The following is a 19,596-nucleotide window of genomic DNA, read 5'->3' as shown; positions in this document are numbered from 1 at the left end:
AATAGAAAGAGAATCCCCTACTAAATCGAGGACCCCTAGCCTTACGCCCCTTCTAGAGACACAGCTACCTACTCTACCGTGACCTAATAAGGGCCGAAGTAAGCATCGCGATATCGATTAGGTCCGAATATATCGGGTTAAGGGCCTACCTATATAGGTAGAAAGTCCCGGACGTATATAGCCTAGTATACTATTAAGAATATATAGGTCATAGGATCAACATTAGGTACTTAGGGGGATTAGTAATCAGGGCTTACTAGTCAAGTCCTAAGTATAGCTGTTCCTCCCAAAACACCTATACTAATACTAGCGATACTATATATAGATATACGCTATCCTATTAGGTCCTTCTTCGTCTTTCGTATAATCCGCCGTCTTCTCCTACGACGCAACTCGTACCTGTTTAACAGGTTATAAGCCCGAGTTAGCAACTCGGTGTTTCACCCTCGATAAAGTTGTATTAGAGTTATTCCTCTTTAGAACAAAAGGAAGGCAGACTAGAGGCCGCACCCGCCTTATATAGGAAGCTATAGCCGTGCTATAGGTGTATATAAGACGTAAAAGAGCCTAGTAAGGCACTATTAGACTCCGAGTCAGGGAGCCTATACTAATACCTTAGACAAGTAGGCGAGCTTACTAAGAAGAGTCGCTCTCCGGACATCGCGTTCGTATCGACTAACTGTTTATTCTAAGAGAGCCGTAGTGTCTTAGAAACCCCCTCTACTAAGAGAGTTACGCTATAGTGTCTTAGTACTAATACGATCCTTACCGACCGACTTTCCTCCTCTTCCTAGCGGATAGCTATCCTCTCCGCCATTAACCTCGCGTTCGGTTTATCCTATTTCGATCCAATCCGATCGCGTACGACCGAATATATCCTTTTACCTAAGGGCAGCCAACCTGTCCCTTAACTTATAAAAAATAGAGAACGAGACTAGGTTTATAAGAAAGAGAGTAGCACCTGTTCTAATAAGAGAGAACTACGAAACATAGTTCAAGCTGATGAGAATATACCTAGTATTAAAGCAGGTTAACTAGGTCCTCGAAGACATTATTACGGACATTCCCGCTATAACCCTATCTATAGCGACACCCTCTATATCATCGGAGTCATCCCTTCCTTTAGATCAAGTAATAAGAAAGGCATCGTATAGACGGTACAATGTAACGGCCCTATATAAGATATATATCTGTCTGTCGATAGATAACTAAGAGATAATATACGAGATCCGGTATACGAAGGAGTTATAGGAATGGGCTAAAGCTAAATATAAGAGAAGACTTCTCGCTACTAGAAGAAGTTTGCTTTAGTAATACACTAATTTCGTGATAATAGAGGACCAGTCATTAGATAACGCCTAGTAGGAGCTTAGCTCAATTATAAGGAGGGCTATTTTAATCTCGCCTTAGTTCTAAGACATTAAGACTAAGGACAGAAAGATCTAGTAACTCTTAGTAGCTCTACTAGACTCATTTAGCTCAATTCGCGATACAATTAATGCCTAGGTGAATCTCTTACTATAAGACATTCTTATAATCCTTAAGGAGAAGCAAGAATCAATAATTTATTAAGGGACAGCTATATTCGCTAAGAAGGGTTTCTAGGGCAAGCTTACGTGCCATCTCTATAATAGTGACTATTTTATAAGCAAGTGCCTACACCTTTCTATAGCTCAGTAGGCTGTTAGGAACAAGGACAAACTAGCTAGGGTTACCTACCCTACTAAGAGACAACCATTACTACCTCGTAGGAGGTTATTATAACTAAACCTTCGTGATGTTCTTAAGGTAATAACGGACCTTATAAAGCAGATAAAGGAGAGCCGCAAGCCAAAGGCCTCCTCTAGTAAGCCTATAAGGGCCTATACGACCTAGGAAGACGTATTAGACTCTAAGATACTATTAAAAGACAATAATGTTAATGAGGTTACCTATTCTACTATAGAAGCTAAAGGTAAGTACCCCTCGTCCGAGTAGTTACTTAACTCTTATACTTTATTATATATAACGGACTAAGATTCACTATTTAGGACACTAAAGCCTCTTTAAAAGAGGAAGTAGATCAAGGTTAGGGGTGGCTATCTACAAGCTATATATATAGGAAGTGCAGTAATAGGTAGTCCTTCTAGAAAGCAAATTGTCTTAGAAAATGTCCTATTTGTTCCTAGCCTTAGAGTTAGTCTTGTTTCGTAGAATTAGTTTAGCTAACAGTTTGCTATCTAACTACCTAGTTTCACCCTAAAATCCTTATCTAGTAAACCCGTTATCTAGACTAAACTTCGAGGAGGAGTACCGTTTATCTACTCGATCTCGGAAATTCTTAAGCTATAGTATACTAGTATACTCTTTTAAGAACGTAACGGTACCGCTATAGCTAATACTAAGTCCGAAGATTAGTAGGAGCTATAGTATAGAAGATGTGTACACCTTAGTAAGGGACTGCTAAGAAACCTATATAGAGTTACTAATAGGAAAGATTCTATTCCTATTCCTTCTGAACACTAGAATTGTAAGGTCTGCTCCCTTATAAATATAAGGAAGTTCAAAGGACCTACTATAGAGAGAAAAGGGGAGAGGCTGGCCCTTATCTCTATTGACATCTATAGGCCTTTTCAGGGCGTAGTCTCTAGGCTAGGATATAAATATTAGCTTAAGATTATAGACAACTTCTCTAGGAAGAAGTAGGTAATCCCTCTGAAGGCTAGGAGTAACGCTCCTATAGCCCTACGGGATTAGAAGGTCTAGGCAGAACGGCAGTCAAGGTGCTTTCTGTCTACGATCCGTAGTAATAGTATAAAGGAAATTCTCGCCTTACTAAAAGAGTAGGAGAAGGAGTTTAGTACTTAGATAGACACAACTAATGCCTATAACTCTCTTCAAAATAGACCTATAGAAAGGTCAATTCAAGCCTCTAAGAATATAGTCCGGGCTATACTTAAAGACTCTAGTATACTAGTTAAGTTCTGGCTAGAAGCTTTATAAGTACAGACTATAATCAGAAACAGACTGCCTAATAGTCCGATCATTAATAGTATTACTCTTTTACTAGAAGAAGCCTTTACTAGCTAAGTACCGTTAGTCGACCATTTCCGCGTCTAGGGATACAAAGCTATAGTCTATATAGACCTAAGAGCCTAACCTCAAGGCTTAAGGAGAGACAAGTTAATAAACCGAGGAAAAGAAGCCGTGTTTATAGGCTACTTAGAAAACACTATAAAACAATAGCTGTTCTAGGATCCCGATATAAAAGTAATAAAAGCGTATAGTCACGTCGACTAGTTTAAGAATAAGAAGGGGGGAGATATAGATCTTGGTATCACCTTTACTAACTAGCCGAGTCGAGCGCTATAGCGTAATCCTGTTAGGAGGAAGCCCTTTAGGGCGAAATTTTCCGATAGGGGATTATTAGAGACACCGTTACGAAGGCTAGGAGAAAATATTAAGGCGGTTTTAACACTATCGAAGGCCGATAACGGTAGATCTATACAGAACCTACCTAAGTTATTAATACTATAGTAACCGCTGTTTATATAACTTCCCCCTCTCCTAAAGGACATTAGGAAATACTAGAAGTTTAGAGATTAGGGTACTCTAATAAAAGAAAAAGAAGATGTCGTTTAGTTCGACCTATCCGAACACCTAGCGCCACCTCAGGTTATAGGCAACAAGAGGTTAAGGGGGGACGGTGATAATAACTCTAAAGAGCATAAGGCTAAACACTATAAGGCTCTTATTGCCTAGATGTTCTATCTAGACCCTATAATAAGCTAGGTAGAGGAGATTCTAAACGACGTAGAAGAACATACATTTGCTACTGTTAGGTAGGCTATAGCCTACTAGTAGGAAGTGCTAATCCTAAAGTCCTATAAGGTAGCCGTAGGAGACCCCGAATAGGGATATATATAGAGAGAGGTAATCGAGAACAAACTTATTGCCTTAGCAAGTAACAATACCTAGGAAGTAGTTATACCGCCAAAGGGTGCGAATCTAATTACTTCTAGGCAGGTCTTTAATATGAAAAGAATGATTAGTAGAGCTATTAAGAAGTTCAAGGCAAGACTAGTTATAAAAGGGTTTTTATAGAAATATAGATTGACTTCAAAGAGACCTTTATACCTACTATTAGACATAATACTCTCCGAGTATTCATAGTAGTAGTGTGTAAGAGAGATCTCGAGATGCACCTAGTAGATATAAATAATGCTTTTACCTAAAAAGTAGCCTTCTTAAAGACATCTATATAATCCTACCCCTAGGAGTTGAAGCACCTCTAAACATAGTGTTTAAGCTCCTACGAAGCCTTTATAGGCTTAAGTAAGCAGCTAGAGACTGGAACAAGCTCTATATTACGAAGCTAGGGAAGATTAGATTTACCTAGTCCTAGGTAGATCTATACCTACTTATCTATACGGATAGAGACCTTATAGTCCTTACCTATATAGATGACATACCTATTGTAGCTCCGAAGCTATTAAATGTTCAGTGGTTTAAGGCTAAGCTTAGAAAAGTGTTTAAGATTAAAGATCTTAGTGAACCTACAAAGATCCTTAGAATAAGGATTATAAGAGACAGGTCCTAAGGCACTTTAAAGCTTGATCAAGGACACTATGTCTACGCTAACTTAGCTAAGATGAACATAGCTAGAGAGAAGGCTACGCTAACCTACTTACCTATAGAGAGCTACGAGCATTTAGTGCCTACGGCACCTATAGATAAGAGGTGTAACAAACAGGATTACTAGAGCCACAATAGTACCTAGATATAGCTAATAACCATAACAAGGCCAGACTTAGCATTCCCCCTTAGAAGAATTAGCTCATTTGTTACTAATCCCTAGTAGTAGTATATAAAGGCTTTAAAGAAGCTCTCCCGATACCTACGGTCGTACCTAGACCTAGGTCTTATATATAGAAAGGGAGGGGGCAATCTCTAGGGATACTCGGACTCTAACTACGCTATAGACAAAGTGGATAGAGTCTTAATTCTGGGATACGTGTGGTTCCTTTATAGATTACCTATGTCCTAGATAAGTAGGAAGCAGAAGTCTGTTATAACATCAACAATAGAAGCTGAGTTTATAGCTATAAACGTAGCCGTAAAGTAGTCACAATTTCTTACTACTGTCCTTAGGGAAATAGGGTGCCTAGAACTAGTAGGAAAGAGCTCTTTCTAGCCGAGTATAAGGGCAAGCAAGGGCACTGTTAACGAGCTAAGGCTAGTTAAGCTTATAGGTGACAACCAAGCCGCTTTAATACTTGTTAAAGATGCCTATATACATAAAAGGTCAAAGCATATTGATGTTATATATAACTATATTAGACATCTCTAGTAGTAGAAGAAGATTGTAGTAGACTACTACTATATAAAGGACATAGCTACTAATAGGTTAATAAAGCCCCTTAATAGCTAGTAGTTCTAAACCTTTATAAGGCAGCTCTAGCTTACGTAAAGGGATTGTAGGAGACTATGTGGCCTAAGTGGGAGTATTGAGAACATATAGGCCGTAGGACAAGTATGTAGGTGTAGGTGTGTTATATAACTAGATCACGTGACTAGGGTTTAGTAGCCTATAGGCTAGCAAACATCTGGACACCTAGTATCTACCTATACTAACACTAGCGATACTATATATAGATACACGCTATCCTATTAGGTCCTTCTTCGTCTTTAGTATAATCCGCCGTCTTCTACTACTACGTAACTCGTACCTATTTAATAGTACCCTTAATAAAGGAAATCTAAGATAATAACGAGGGGTAAAGGACAGGCGAGAAGGAGGAGGGGTTTTCACTAATACGGTTTCCCCTCTATATACACGAGAATAAGATAGTATAGCTATATAGACTAAAGGGCACTATAACAGCTTAATGAAATATCTATCTATCTCTATAACGTACTTTACTACCGAGCGGGCTATACTACCGAGCGGGCCACTTTTACTAAGAACTGTACTACTTCTATAGATATAGCTATATAACTACTATTATAGCGTATTGTTACGGTTCGAGATTCTAAGGAATCATAGCTACTCATTTTACGGGAGAATCCGAAACTGATTAGCTTAGAGACCTTAGTAACTAAGCGCTTAGTCTAATTAGTATACTTAGTAATTAGTCTAATTAGTATACTTAGTGATCAGTCTGATTAGTATACTTAGTGATCAGTCTGGTCAGTATGCTTAGTAATTAGTCTGATTAGTTGATCAGTTACGCTAAGACATAGCACTATATAGACGACGCTTCTTTACGAGTAGATAGGAGCCTCGTGCTCAACTCATTTTAAGTATATACTATATACTGTTTAGGACTACTACCTTCTTAACGAGTCAGAGACATCACTATAAAGATCTAAGCCCGGTTAGGATAACGTATAGCGGTTCCTAATAACTTTAAGCACTACTACTAGGGCCCTTTATATATATTAGGGAGAGACGCTACCCGGAGTCCGTTACGATAATAGCTATAGTCAACTAGCATTACGGAACGAATGAGCGAAATGTCGATTACTAGAAGCGGAAAACGATCAACACCCTCTATAAGCTCGAATAGTATATACGAGTATACTAAGGTACCTAAGGTGTTACTACCGGAGACGTTCGATAGGACATAAGGGAAGCTAGAGGCTTTTTAGCTATAGGTTCAGCTGTACCTCTACTTCAACGCCTAACAGTTTAATAGCGAGGCCTCTAAGGTCTTGTACGGCGTATCCTTCCTAAGGGGTAGGGTAGCCCGGGGGTTCAGACTATACCTTAAAGACTAGCTTAATAACTAGGACGAAGGAGACGACCCGAAGACAGAAACCCGGAAGATATTTGCCGACTACGATAAGTTTAAGATCAAACTAAATGATCTCTACGGGATACCTAATAAAGAGGTTTATACCGACCGACATATCCGACAACTCCGACAAAACACCTTAGTCGTAGTCTATGCCTCTAAGTTCTAAGGATATACCGCCGACCTCGAATAGAACGACGTAGCGTTTAGATCCTAGTTCTACCTAGGCTTAAAAGATAACGTTAAAGCCGAATTATCTCGAAACTCTAGTCTTACTAGCTTGGCCGCGATAGCTAAGGCTATAAAGGAAATCGACGAGAGACTCTAGGAGCTGAAGTACGACCGATTCGTACAACCTAGATTTTAGAGACCCGCGAGAAGCGGAAGAGAGGGCTTTAAGGCTAGAAGTTATGACCCTAATTATAGAGAGCCGATAGAGCTCGACGCTACGGAAAGGCGCGGACGGAGCAAGTAGTTAATAAGAGATCTAACTTGCTATATATATAGAAAGAAAGGCTACTATACTAGAGACTGTCCGAAGAAGAATATTGTTAGCCGCGAGTTTAACGCTATAGATCGGGCAACGACGACGTACGGGGAATACGAGAACTTCTTCTCGAAATCTGCTTAGTAGAAACGACCTGACGACAAGGCATTAAACAGCGGCTTCTTAATTTGATGACCTAGAAAAAACAGAAGTCAACAATAGTAACGGATAAAAGACTACTAGAATAACGACTTACGACGATAAGGCTAGAGGAGGCGCGACCTAAGGAAAGGAAGGATCGTATAGCTAGTTCTAATCCTAGACCGACATCTACTAAGGATCGAACTCCTTAGACGACGGCGCGGTCTCTACCCTAGCAAACTCCTTTACTTCTTCCTCTTCCGCCGCCTCGAGATCTTTAAGCTCCTTCGCTACGGCGTCGTCGGCCTTACCGGACGCGAGGCGAAGCTATTTATAAAGACGGATCTTCTTCGCCTTTTAGCGAATAATGCGCTAAGCGAGCTCGGCCTGCTAATAGAGAAGCTCCACCTCCTTCTCCTCCGTACGCTCGAGATCTCGCTAAAGGCCATTACGAATGTCGCGAAACCTCGTCCACTCGGGTACGGATAGGGTCACGTCGTAATTAGAATAACCCTTCCTTATATACTCCGAGCATTTTCCCGACCGGGACGAGACGACACATTTTAGGCGCTACTTAGTAGTAGCGACTCGAGCGGACCGATAGTAATAGTAGGGGGCCATCTTAATACCGGATCGTTATATGTCGACAGCGAGGGCTTGTCGACGAAGAGAACTTTTAGAAGAAATAGAAGAAGGAGACATTGCGATACCTAGGCAAACAACGAAGAATAGCGGGCTTATTTAAGAAGTTCCGAGACGAAACTAAGCTAGAAGGGGGATAGTATTACGGTTCGAGATTCTAAGGAATCATAGCTACTTATTTTGCGGGAGAATCCGAAACTGATCAGCTTAGAGACCTTGGTAACTAAGCGCTTAGTCTAATCAGTATGCTTAGTAATCAGTCTGATTAGTATACTCAGTGATCAGTCTGATTAGTATACTTAGTGATCAGTCTAGTCAGTGTGCTTAGTAATTAGTCTGATTAGTTGATCAGTTACGCTAAGATATAGTACTATATAGACGACGCTTCTTTACGAGTAGATAGGAGCCTCGTGCTCAACTCATTTTAAGTATATACTATATACTGTTTAGGACTACTACCTTCTTAACGAGTCAGAGACATCACTATAAAGATCTAAGCCCGGTTAGGATAACGTATAGCGGTTCCTAACACGTATATTATCTTTAAACGAGGCCAAACTGACCTTAGCTGTCTAGGCTACAAAACGCGACGCGATAATTACAAATCGACTTGCTATAAAGGTATACGACGCGTCTCGAACTATACTAGGGTATCGATTAAATAGACGACCTCCTCGGGTAACTACGAGCCTAATTCGAAGAAGCTTATAGAGCTAGAAGAGAGGGTGATACTTGAGTATATACTCGAGCTAGATCTTAGAGGTTTCCCGCTATTAAAGGCTAGTATACGAGTAATAGCCGATTCATTACTATAAGAGAAGGGTCTTAAGCCCGCTAGTCTTAATTAGATAGACAGGTTCATTAGGTAGTATCGTAAGCTAAAGGTTTGTATAACACGTAGATACGATCGTTAGTAAGCCCAACTAGAATATCTAGACATTACTAAGAAGTAGTTCTTACTTATACGTAATATAAAGGAGAAGTATAGTATCCTTAAATAGGACACCTATAACTTTGACGAGATAAGGTTTATAATAGGTACTATTACGTCTTAGAGCGTCGTTACGGGTTTAGAAAGGCGTAGTAGAAAGAGAAAGGTCGTTTAATAGGGTAATAGAGAGGGAGTAGAGAGATAGCGTATTAGATAGCTCTTATACAAAGCGAGATTAGTAAGCTACGTAAGTCTAACAAGGCCCTTATATAGCGGAAAGCACAAAAGCGCAAGTACATTCAGTCTAGAGGGTCTCTAACCTTCGATAAGGCGTCGTAATTAATACCTCTAGAGGATACTAGGAGGTAGGAAGTAAGTAGAGAGTTGCTAGATAGTCTTCGGCTAGTACTAAGGCAACGACGCTATAAGCGATATAGCGAGTCGCGGCATAACGTACGTACCTATTAAGTAGACTTACTAGATAGCGAAGAATCTAAAGAGGAATTGTCCTCCTAGTAACGATTCTATAGGATGTTGTCGTATTAAGATACCGTCGTAATTAAAGTAGAAGTAGTATAGTTCTTAGTAAAAGTAGCCCGCTCGGTAGTATAGCCCGCATAGTAGTAAAGCACGTTATAGAAAGTAGTTTCCCGCGTATATACTTAAAATTCTTCTTATACCTTATTTGTATTGATATCTAGAGCCTTTTTTAGATTATATATAGTTATCTAGTATAGTTGTGTTATAATTCAAAATGCGACTCTTAGTAAGATTGCTAGTAAACAGGAATTTGACCGATTTGGCTACTTTGTCCTCAGGCGCTACGCCAGACCCTACCACGTCCACATTATACTAGATTAGGAAAGGGGTGGGTCTGAACCCGCGTGCGCCTGAGGAGGAGGCACGTGGAAGGTAGCACATTCACACCACACTGAACGCAGTGCCTGCAGTGCGTACACAGAAGTCGAGCTGGTCAAAGTTCTCCGGCTCAGCCTACTTCGCATCACTACAGCATCGACTGACAGCTGGAGGCGATGCCAAGAATCAAGCGCGCTTCAGCGAGTTTGTGTCACGGAGATATAGCAACGGAGTTGGCTTCGACGAGTCTTATGTGCAAGGATTCTTCTGGGGCTTGGTTGGCGTCTCGCTATTCTGCCTTGCAGTGGCATTCTTTTATGCGGCCTCGCGATATCTGGTTCCGTCCTCGGTCATACAAAGTGTCAGCAGGAGGCACGCGGGTCACAGACGAGGAGAGTCGCGATGGTCGTTATGAGCAAGCGTATCCGTTCAAAAGAAAGTACTGGTGCCCAGCTGCTAGATACATGCGCATACTTTGGATCAAACAGGACTGGACCCATCCGACAAAGACGATGATACCGGAGATCGACTCCCGAAACTGGCAGTAGGAGGACATACTTGGTCCAGCCCTGATTGCGATCCCCACTCGCGACGAATGGGCTCATGACGACGAAACGATACTGTAGAAAGCGATTTGCCGTCTGTAGCACTAGCAGGATCACAATGACCACGAGGGTCGCTGCAATTTGGTGTATTTTAGCTTCAAGAGATCGAATGATACCCCTGTGTTATTTTCAGGCACCGTGCGAGGACTTTGCGGATGCGCGCACCTATTGCGCATATTTTACGGGCCCTGGTCTACTCACACTACAAAAAGTCCTTAACCTGCTCATCACTCCAGTCCCAAAACTTCTTGGCGTGGTCATTACCGCCCTCCGCCTCTGTCCGCGTCGCATCAATGAGATCTTTACGAATAGGGTACAGTCTTCCCCACGGTACAACTACCAAGGTCAGCTTGCGATCATCCACGTCAAGAATGGCAGATACTAAACCTAGTGTCCCGTCTGTTCAATAGTGATCTCCGGCGACAAGGCAGCAAAAAGCTCAGTGTAAGCACCCATAATCGGAGGATGACAGACAAGAGTATTCAGCACAGTCTTGAAGACCTTTCCCATCTCCCGATAGAGGTCGCTCTTCAAGTGCCCAGGATTGGTTGGCATGCTGATCATACCTTGATCTCGGAATCGCTTTGCGAATTCGACCCCATGGAGCCAGTTGCCGGTAGTTCAGGTACTCAAGGGACATGCCTTTTGACTTTTCACCGGTTACCTCAGTGCCCAATGATGATACCCATACTACACGCACGGTTTCTGGAGGCTCGGTCTGGGCTGTCGAGATCAGAGTGGGAGTGAGAAGCTTGGTGAAGAGAAATGGTCCGAGGACGTTTACACCGAGGTGGATTGCGTGGCCTTGTGCAGTCTTCTGTTGGTCGTTCTACAGAGCTTGGACACCCGCGTTGTTGATCAGACCGTGCAGCTTATAATCTCGGGATGTGAAGGTCTCAAGTGATTTCTTGACGGTCGACAAATCTGCAAGGTCCAGATGCTGGTACGTCAAAGCGCCAGAGGACTGAGGATGTGTGCTTTGGATGTCTGCGATTGCTTTGCTTGCATTCTCTTCTGAACGCGCGGCCACGAACACTTTGGCGTTTTTGGAGTATGAAACCCGTGCGACTTCTTTGACCACACCGGTGTTGGAGCCAGTCACGATGTACACCTGGACATCCGGTGTCAATCTTGGCCAAAGCTGAGAACGACTCCAGCCATACTCACCTTGCCGGACAGGTCTGGAATGTCCTCCACCGGCCCAGCAGTGAAGCTTGGCGCAGGTGTTACCGGCAGCGAAGCAGAACTCGAAGTCGGCAATGCTGGGTACCGCATCGTAACTGGAGACTGTCCAACGGTTGGTGTTGCTGGTGGCTACACTCAGGTTGGTGGACACTCCATGCTGAACAGTGCATACGGCGTGGTTGCTGACAATGTTCTGGAGTGGGAGGTCGTGACTGCTGATGGTCAACACCTCATCGCCCCGCAGACTGAGAATGCCGATCTGTATTGGGCTATCAGTGGCGGTGGAGGTGGTACCTTCGGCGTGACCCTCAGCATGACAACGAAGATCCACGCTGACAACACTATCGTGTCCGGTGCAACGCTTGGCATTGTGAGGACTTTGGCACCAAATGAAGAGTCTCTCGCAGCTGCAGTCCAAGCATGGTGGCAATTTCTACCATCTATCTTCGACACTGGTGCTGTGCCTCTGTTCAACATTGGACCGCTAGGCTTCAACGTATCTAGCGTAACTGCACCAAACCGAACATCGGACGAGGTCGCAGCTATATTCGAGCCCTACCTAACTCAGCTGCGAGATCTCAACATCACGTTCGACTTTGCGCCCAAGCAGTGGAGCACCTACTTCGAGCACTACGAGGACATCCAAGGCCCTCTACCGAACGGCATATATGTCGCCAGCATGCTTTCAACAGTAGATTCATTCCACGTGCTATCGCGGAAGACACCGATCGGGCAAAGAACCTCACTACGGCGCTCGAGACGGCATCAGCAGAATCCGACCCAGCCGCTAACATTACATTTGGTTGCAACGCTATGAACGTTCGAGACTTGGATCATCCTGACAACGGCGTTGCCCCATAGTGGAGAGAGTTAATAGCTGTCTGTTTGACATTCTCACTCTACAACTGGACTCTGCCGCAGTTAGAGATGCTTAGTCGCAAGGCGTACCTGGCAGACAGCATCACGCCTCTCATCGAGGCAGTGACTTGCGATTCTGGAGCCTATCTGAACGAAGCTGACCCACTCGTGTACCCTGCCGATCAGCCGGAGAAATGGCAAAACGCATTCCATGGTAGTCACTACCCACGACTTCGAGAGATCAAGGACATTTATGTTCCAGAAGGTGTGTTCTACGCCAATACTGCGGTTGGTGTCGAAGACTGGTCAATCGATGGTGAGGGCAGACTTTGCAGAGCTTAGTAAGGCGAGGCAGAGAGAAGGGTGCTTTCTATAGTCTCTGTATCATTCTTGATACATCATTGTGCCCGTCTCATAAGAAGTGAAGCGATGAGCGAATGCTCATGTGCTCGGAGGATCAATATGGTAAAGAATATGCCAGTCCAAAGGATGGACTAGTGTTGAGCGGCTTGCGCTCCAAAAACAACACCATTGTTTTCCCATGCCGGTTGCTTTCTACAGTGGAAAAGAGATTTGCGTCGGATAGACGGGTGGAGTACATCGTTGCAAGATTCTGAAAATTACTAGAAGGGCTATGATACCTTGATGAAGCTCCAGGCGATTCAAGAGCGTCGCCTCATATCACAGTCAACGCCTATTCTTCGAAATATACTTGCATGTCACCTGCTGGAAATGGAGGCGTTGTCCGACATGTTTTCCCTTTCTTCCAAGGTGCTCCGCAGGCTCAAACGTAATGCATGCTCTAGGACTGCTCCTTCATCTTTCTTGGCGTCAAATGGACATGCAGGCCCGGCTTCTCCCAAATCAAATATGCCTTCTGCTCCTCCAGCCAGTTCCGGCTCTTGTCTGCAATTTTGATTTCGAAGTTCCACATCAAGCGAGCGAGTATGAAGCGCATTTCGGCATAAGCAAGACTATCACAAGTCAGCAGTGTACCACTTTGCGGATAGCAGGACCTACTTCATGGCGAGACAGCTACGAGGGCCGTAGGAAAACGGATAAAATCCGTCTCTGCGATCGTTTGCGAATTCTGACGTCTTGCCCTCGCTCAGCCAGCGTTCGGGAAGGAATTCATCTGGGCGCCTCCAACTGTGCTCGCCGCGGTAGATCACTCTGTGATGCAAGCTCAGAACAGTCTGCACATGGCAGTTCAGATTTTGGCTGTGGTAGACAGGACAGATTAACTTACGTTGCCCGGCACCCAGTCGCCGAGAATGGTGTTCCCCTCTGGCGGCGTCATTCTCCACATGGCATTAGGCCCCGGTGGATAATACCTCAATGTCTCTCTGATGACGGCATTCAGGTAACTGAGCTTGGAAGCACTTCGCATGTCGATCTTGTCCTCGGAGGCGAAAGTGGCATGAAGCTCCTCAACGACTTTGGCAGCTACATTGGGATCGGTTGCAAGCATAAAGACTGAACCAGACAGAGTGTTGGAAGTCGTCTCTGCGCCTCCAAGTGTGATCAGGATCGCATTGCTGTAGATTTCCTCTTTCGAGAAAGACTGGCTGAAGCATTAGCGAGGGCATGCCCAATCGCGTAGACATGCTGTGTACTCACAATGCCTCCCTTCCTCGACATCAGATGCTGCATGAAGTCCGGCTTGTCCTTATCCAAAGCCATTCTTCTGTCGCACACCTGCTTCAACACGATCTGATGGTTCTTGTAGTCCTTGATCAGCTTCCAGGTAGAAAGCAATGGCATGAATACGAAGAAGCAAGGCAGGCGAAACCATAACAGAAGGATGTGTGTCAGCTTGATGTTAACGAACACCTAGGTGATCCAAGGGGAATTCCTGACAGCGGACTCTCGTCATCTTCTGATAGTGCCAGATCATTGGAACTATGTGCAGGCGGCAGCGCTGGGTGTCATTGGCTGGGAAACTGCAGCTTTGTCAATATCAAATCCAGATGCTCTCAACTTACCAGTCTGCCCACTTCGCCGGCTGAAAAGGCACTGCCAGTATTAGTCTACGGAGGAGCCACAGCCACGGGCTTGGTGGCGATACAATTGCTAAAATTGTTAGTCATGTTCTTCTGCTGCAGTGAGCTCCAGCTGATGGGGACATAGATTGGGCTACCGTCCAATTGCAGTCTGCTCGGGGAAATCTGGCCCGCTCACCATGAGCTATGGCGCAGTCGGAACGGCCTCATACACTTCAAGCACCTGTGTCGACACCATCAAGTCACTTGCTGCTGGCGCTTCAATCAAGCATACCCTAGACTGCATAACAGACGCCGAGTCTGCCCAAATTTGCTTCAGCGCTCTGGCCCGAGCAGGTGGTCGCTACGCATGCCTTGGGAACTTCCCAGATGCTTGGCACACGCGGAAGACGGTAAAAGTCCAAGTCGTAATGGGCTTCGAAGGTCAAGGCTACGCATTCTCAGTCTTGCAGAGCTTGATCAACCCGTCTTCAAGAACATCACTCCAGAGCGGTGGTTAGCGTTCCGCAAGCTATTCGAGAATGGCAAGAACATCCTCTGGATCACAAGTGGTCGTCTTGGCGATGATCCCTGGTCCAATATGACCATCGGCCGCTCTGCTGTCCACGAAGAGGCAGACATGGGACTTCGGTTCTTGGATGTTCCAGATGCCAAGAATGTTGACGCAGGCAGTATCGCCGAGACACTGCTCATCTTTGCATCAAAAGAGTTTGGTGCGCAGAACATCCTGCACACTTTCGAGCCGGAACTCGTCGCAGACGCCGAAGGCCGCCAACTTGTGCCGCGTCTCAAGGGCATTGCCCCTGCTAACAACAGGTATAACTCTGCTGGGAGAACGATCAGCCATGAAGTCGACCCAAGTCAGACAGTGGTGGAGCTGAAGCAGACCAGCGAGGAAGTCTCGGCAAGAGAGTTGTCGAGATACGAGGTCGCTGAGAAGGTCCCCGGAAGCAAGATCATTGAGCTCAAGACCACTCTGTGCTCTCAGCGATCAAAACGCCAGCAGGTCACCTTTTCGTTGCTCTCGGAACTGACAGCAATGGTGGCCGCCATTTGGCTCTTGTCTCGGCATTGACCACTGTCATAAAGGTGCCGGCAGAATCTGCTGTGCCCATTGTGATAAAAGAGCAGGAAAGTGCACTGCTTGCGCGCGTTGCGGCCGAGCTCGTAGCTATCGCAGTATTGGATCCACTGTACCCAGGCCACAAGCTTGTGGTTTACGAAGCATCGCAGATCGTGGCTCAAGCCATTGCGAGCCAAGCTTGGGCCAAAGGCGTCGACGTGAACTTTACAACAAACGCCACGGCAGAGTATGTGCCAAGCTCCTGGATCCAGCTCTCGCCTTACATGGGGCGCTCTGAGCTCAGTGAAGTCGTGCCATCAGATATTGCCAGCTTCATCGGCTTCGGAGATGCTCAAGACGAGAATCAGCAGACGCTGCTGGCGACTGTGTCGCCACACTGCCGGAAGGAAACGACTGCTTCACTGTTTGCGCAGAACGGCGTTGGCTCGATCGCTTCACTTGCTCCGACGCTCAAGTCTCACCTCGAAAGAGCCATTGGCGGAAGCAAGAAGATTGAGACTCAGAAGGACGACTATCTGCCCGTGACCATCGGTCTGCAAGACCTCGCCAATGGAAAGCGTGCTGAAGATCTCTTGACTTTGGTAGACTTCGCATCATCGACCTCAGTCCTCGCTCGTGTGGGCCGACTTGACAATAAGCCTCTCTTTAAGGGCGACAAGACGTACTGGCTCGTCGGACTGTCAGGCGCGCTCGGTATCTCACTGTGCGACTGGATGATCGTTCGTGGAGTCAAAAATCTGGTCCTGACCAGCAGGAATCCCAAGATCGACCAACGCTGGATCGATGATCATGCTCGCAATGGGGTTGTTGTCCAGATCATGCGCTGCGATGTCACTGATGAGACAGCCATCAGAAACGTGCACCAGAAGATTCTCAATACCCTGCCACCCATCATTGGTGCCTCAACGGAGCCATGGTGTTGCGCGATGTTTCTGTTCGCAACATGGACTTTGAGCATGTCGTTGACGTGACGCGACCCAAAGTGCTGGGCAGTCTGCATCTTGACCGCATCTTCCACGACGTGGATCTCGACTTCTTTGTTCTGCTCTCATCGACCAACTGCGTGATTGGCAATGTCGGTCAAGCCAACTACGCGGCAGCGAATATGGGCATGTGTGGCGTCGCCATGAACCGCCAAAAGCGTGGTCTTCGCTCGAGCGTGGTCAACGTTGGTGCGATTATTGGTATCGGCTATATCACCGACTCAGCTCGTCAGCTCGACGTGACGGTCGCCAAGGCACATATGATGCACCTGTCCGAAGAAGACTTCCATCAGATCTTCCTGGAAGCAATGGAGGCGGGACATCAAGACTGCCCAGCTGGACTAGAAATCTCCACAGGCCTGTTGGACATCACGCCGGACTGTGACATTCCACGTCTAGGGCGTAGTGAAGTCGCTGGACCTGCAATTGACTCGCGAAGCATAGCGGATAGTGGCCAGGAGCGAGGTGTACGCACGTACAACTGTCGTACAAGCCAAGATCAGCGTCGAGGTCCGGTCGTCAGATCCACAGCGTATATGTAGCTGATCAGGATGCAATGATGCATAGCATAGCTTGATCACATGCAGCCTCAGTACACGTGCACAGCTTTGGATGATCCCATGACGCTCAACGATATTCATTGATGGTGGTGGTGGTGGTGGTGGTGGTGGTGGTACTAGTGGTGGTGGTGCAGCGTGCGTGCGTGATGTGGTGGAGGCTTTGTTCGACGCCAAAAGCTGCTGCGCCCCAATTGGCGACCCGAACGACACCACCGTCACGTCACCTCCAACCTTTACCACCACCACCACAACACGTACACTCGTTTCAAATCGCCGTCTGAATATACCGTACCTTTCACCTTGACATACCCGACAGACTAACATCATGGGCAACGCCGAAGAGATGCACCAAGCGCAAATCAATCGCTCCATCCGCACCATCAAGGCTGTACGCGCAATGCTGTCACGTCGAGTCTGGCACCCTGCTAACCCATCAAAGGAGCTCGAATACCTCTGCGATGCCTCAGTCATCACCCCACAAGCCCTCAACCAGCTTCTGCAGCACATTCCCCAGCAGACAGCCCTCCATGCGCCGCTCTCAGTCGGCGCACTCCCCAGCGCAGGACAGAGCGCAATCCCCGTAGCGCCAACCGCACAACCTCAGCCGCAATCGCAACCTCCCACATCGCCTATGAACAACCTAAACCTCCACAATAACCCACCGCCGCAACAGAACGGCCACCTGAACGAGAAGAACAGCGGCTACTTCGCCCCAGAGAACCCTCCCCCAGCCTACAACGCCCCACCGCCAGCCGCAAACTGGCCACCACTCTGCCAGGCCACAGCCCTCTACGCATACACTTCTACCGATGCCGGCGACCTTGAGCTTCACCCGCACGACCACGTGACTGTCACGGAGTATATGAACGCCGAATGGTGGAAGGGCAAGTCGTCCAGGACTGGACAGGAGGGCATCTTCCCCCGTAGCTACGTCAAGGTCACAGAAGAGAAGGGCGCTGCTCCAATGGCACAGGCGAATGGCAACAACTATGGAAACATGCCACTTGAGACGAGCGGGATGGGTAATGGAGATGGTAAGGTCCCTGGAAAGGGACAGGAGATGGGCAAGAAGTTTGGAAAGAAGCTGGGCAATGCCGCGATCTTTGGTGCTGGAGCGACGATTGGTGGAAACATTGTAAACTCCATCTTCTAAGTATCTCCTCACTGGTATAGTGGCTTGCTGGGCGTTGTGGCAACGGTATGGATCTGGGAATAGAAAGGGACTTACGGCTGAGCCGCAGACTGTCGTGACGAACAGCTTCGTGTCAATATTACCTATGCATCTGGCACTCCTGATACCCGTACCGGCTTGAACCTCCCATGTCGTGCATGCGAGCAGTTTTGACATGACTGGAATGCACGGCGATATCCTAACCTAGCAGCAGCTGAAGAAGATTGTCGTCTATGATTGCGCAAGTTGCACCGGATCTATGAAGCAAGTGGACCGCCATACAGTTCGAGGCTAGCGCTGACAGATGATACAGGCACTCAGCCCAACGATTCCTGATCACAACGGGACCTGCACGGCACGCTCTCTCTACAGTTCACATCACGTTTAGATGGCAGGATAGAGTGCAAGTATCCTGGATTCGACGTCCCGCAGAAGCTGCGCTATACATCACCAGGAGTCCCACATGAGGAAACCGCGATGCACATGATGCCCGCAAACCGGCGTTGACAATCGGCACATGGCGAATCATGTAACGCGGTCACTTCAGCTTTCACCAGCTCCATCCGTTCCCTTTCCACCGCAACAACGATCTGAAAGTTCGCTTGCGAAAGTACAGAAGTGCATTGAAGGGCATGCTAATGTGAGTGCTCATGGCGTCGAACGCAGGCCGCAAAACGCGAATGTCCTTGCGAAGATCAAAAAGCTGCTCCGCAGCCTTCTTGAAGCCGGACTCGACCTCTGGACCTTCCACGCACCCGCACCTTCTACTGAGCAGCAAAAAACCTAGACGCAAGCGCGTCTAGGGAAAACCCCTGGGTCCTTGGGGTTTTATTACAGGGCGAGCGTATCGTCGCTCGCCCCGGTGGGCTCTCACCACGAGGCCCCGTCGTTGAAGGGCCTCGCCTCCACTGATGAGCGAGCGAGTGTCGTTGAGCTCGCTCGCTCTGCGATGATCCCGCTCTGTCGTTGAGAGCGGGACTCTGCGATGATCCCGCTCTGTCGTTGAGAGCGGGACTCTGCGATGATCCCGCTCTGTCGTTGAGAGCGGGACTCTGCGATGATCCCGCTTTGTCGTTGAAAGCGGGACCGAGTGGCCTTGCACCACGATGTCCCGAAGGATGAGGGGCACTTTTTTAAGAATGAATATAAGGGTGAGATTGAGGTGGCCGAGGAACTGCCGGGCTGAGCGCAGCTGAGGACTCCACGTGAGCATTGCATCAGATTGGAGATGAGATGATGCACGCAGCCTGGACATGGGATATGCATGCAAAAGGAAGTTATGTAAAGGGGCGGTGGGGAACGCGCTTTCGGC

The 19,596-nt window shown here is 46.7% G+C and overlaps 4 protein-coding genes across 4 annotated transcripts; 3 read left to right on the top strand and 1 right to left on the bottom strand.

The window, feature by feature from the left end:
* Positions 1-11,626: 11,626 nt before the first annotated feature.
* On the top strand, positions 11,627-12,825 carry CLAFUR5_04689 (FAD-linked oxidoreductase sthB; the record flags this gene model as incomplete). Its single annotated transcript, XM_047903837.1, has 2 exons — positions 11,627-12,316; positions 12,547-12,825. The coding sequence occupies 2 exons, from the start codon at positions 11,627-11,629 to the stop codon at positions 12,823-12,825; spliced, it is 969 nt and encodes a 322-aa protein (XP_047760682.1).
* A 460-nt stretch (positions 12,826-13,285) lies between these two features.
* Positions 13,286-14,247, bottom strand: CLAFUR5_04688 (Cytochrome P450 monooxygenase sthF; the record flags this gene model as incomplete). Its single annotated transcript, XM_047903836.1, has 4 exons — positions 13,286-13,457; positions 13,504-13,679; positions 13,733-14,047; positions 14,104-14,247. 4 exons carry the CDS (start codon positions 14,245-14,247, stop codon positions 13,286-13,288), a joined length of 807 nt encoding a protein of 268 aa, XP_047760681.1.
* Positions 14,248-14,855: 608 nt separating this feature from the next.
* CLAFUR5_20187 (Highly reducing polyketide synthase) lies at positions 14,856-17,095 on the top strand (the record flags this gene model as incomplete). Its single annotated transcript, XM_059463024.1, has 4 exons — positions 14,856-14,878; positions 14,931-15,528; positions 15,576-16,467; positions 16,554-17,095. 4 exons carry the CDS (start codon positions 14,856-14,858, stop codon positions 17,093-17,095), a joined length of 2,055 nt encoding a protein of 684 aa, XP_059318975.1.
* A 343-nt stretch (positions 17,096-17,438) lies between these two features.
* Positions 17,439-18,266, top strand: CLAFUR5_04687 (uncharacterized protein; the record flags this gene model as incomplete). The annotated part of the gene is made up of 2 exons (XM_047903835.1): positions 17,439-17,501; positions 17,553-18,266. The coding sequence occupies 2 exons, from the start codon at positions 17,439-17,441 to the stop codon at positions 18,264-18,266; spliced, it is 777 nt and encodes a 258-aa protein (XP_047760690.1).
* Between the last annotated feature and the right edge of the window lie 1,330 nt (positions 18,267-19,596).

Source organism: Fulvia fulva, chromosome 4, assembly GCF_020509005.1.
Source record: "Fulvia fulva chromosome 4, complete sequence".
Lineage (NCBI taxonomy): Eukaryota > Fungi > Ascomycota > Dothideomycetes > Mycosphaerellales > Mycosphaerellaceae > Fulvia > Fulvia fulva.
The sequence above is the reverse complement of the archived record's forward strand: the minus strand, read 5'-3'. Positions and strand labels throughout refer to the sequence as shown.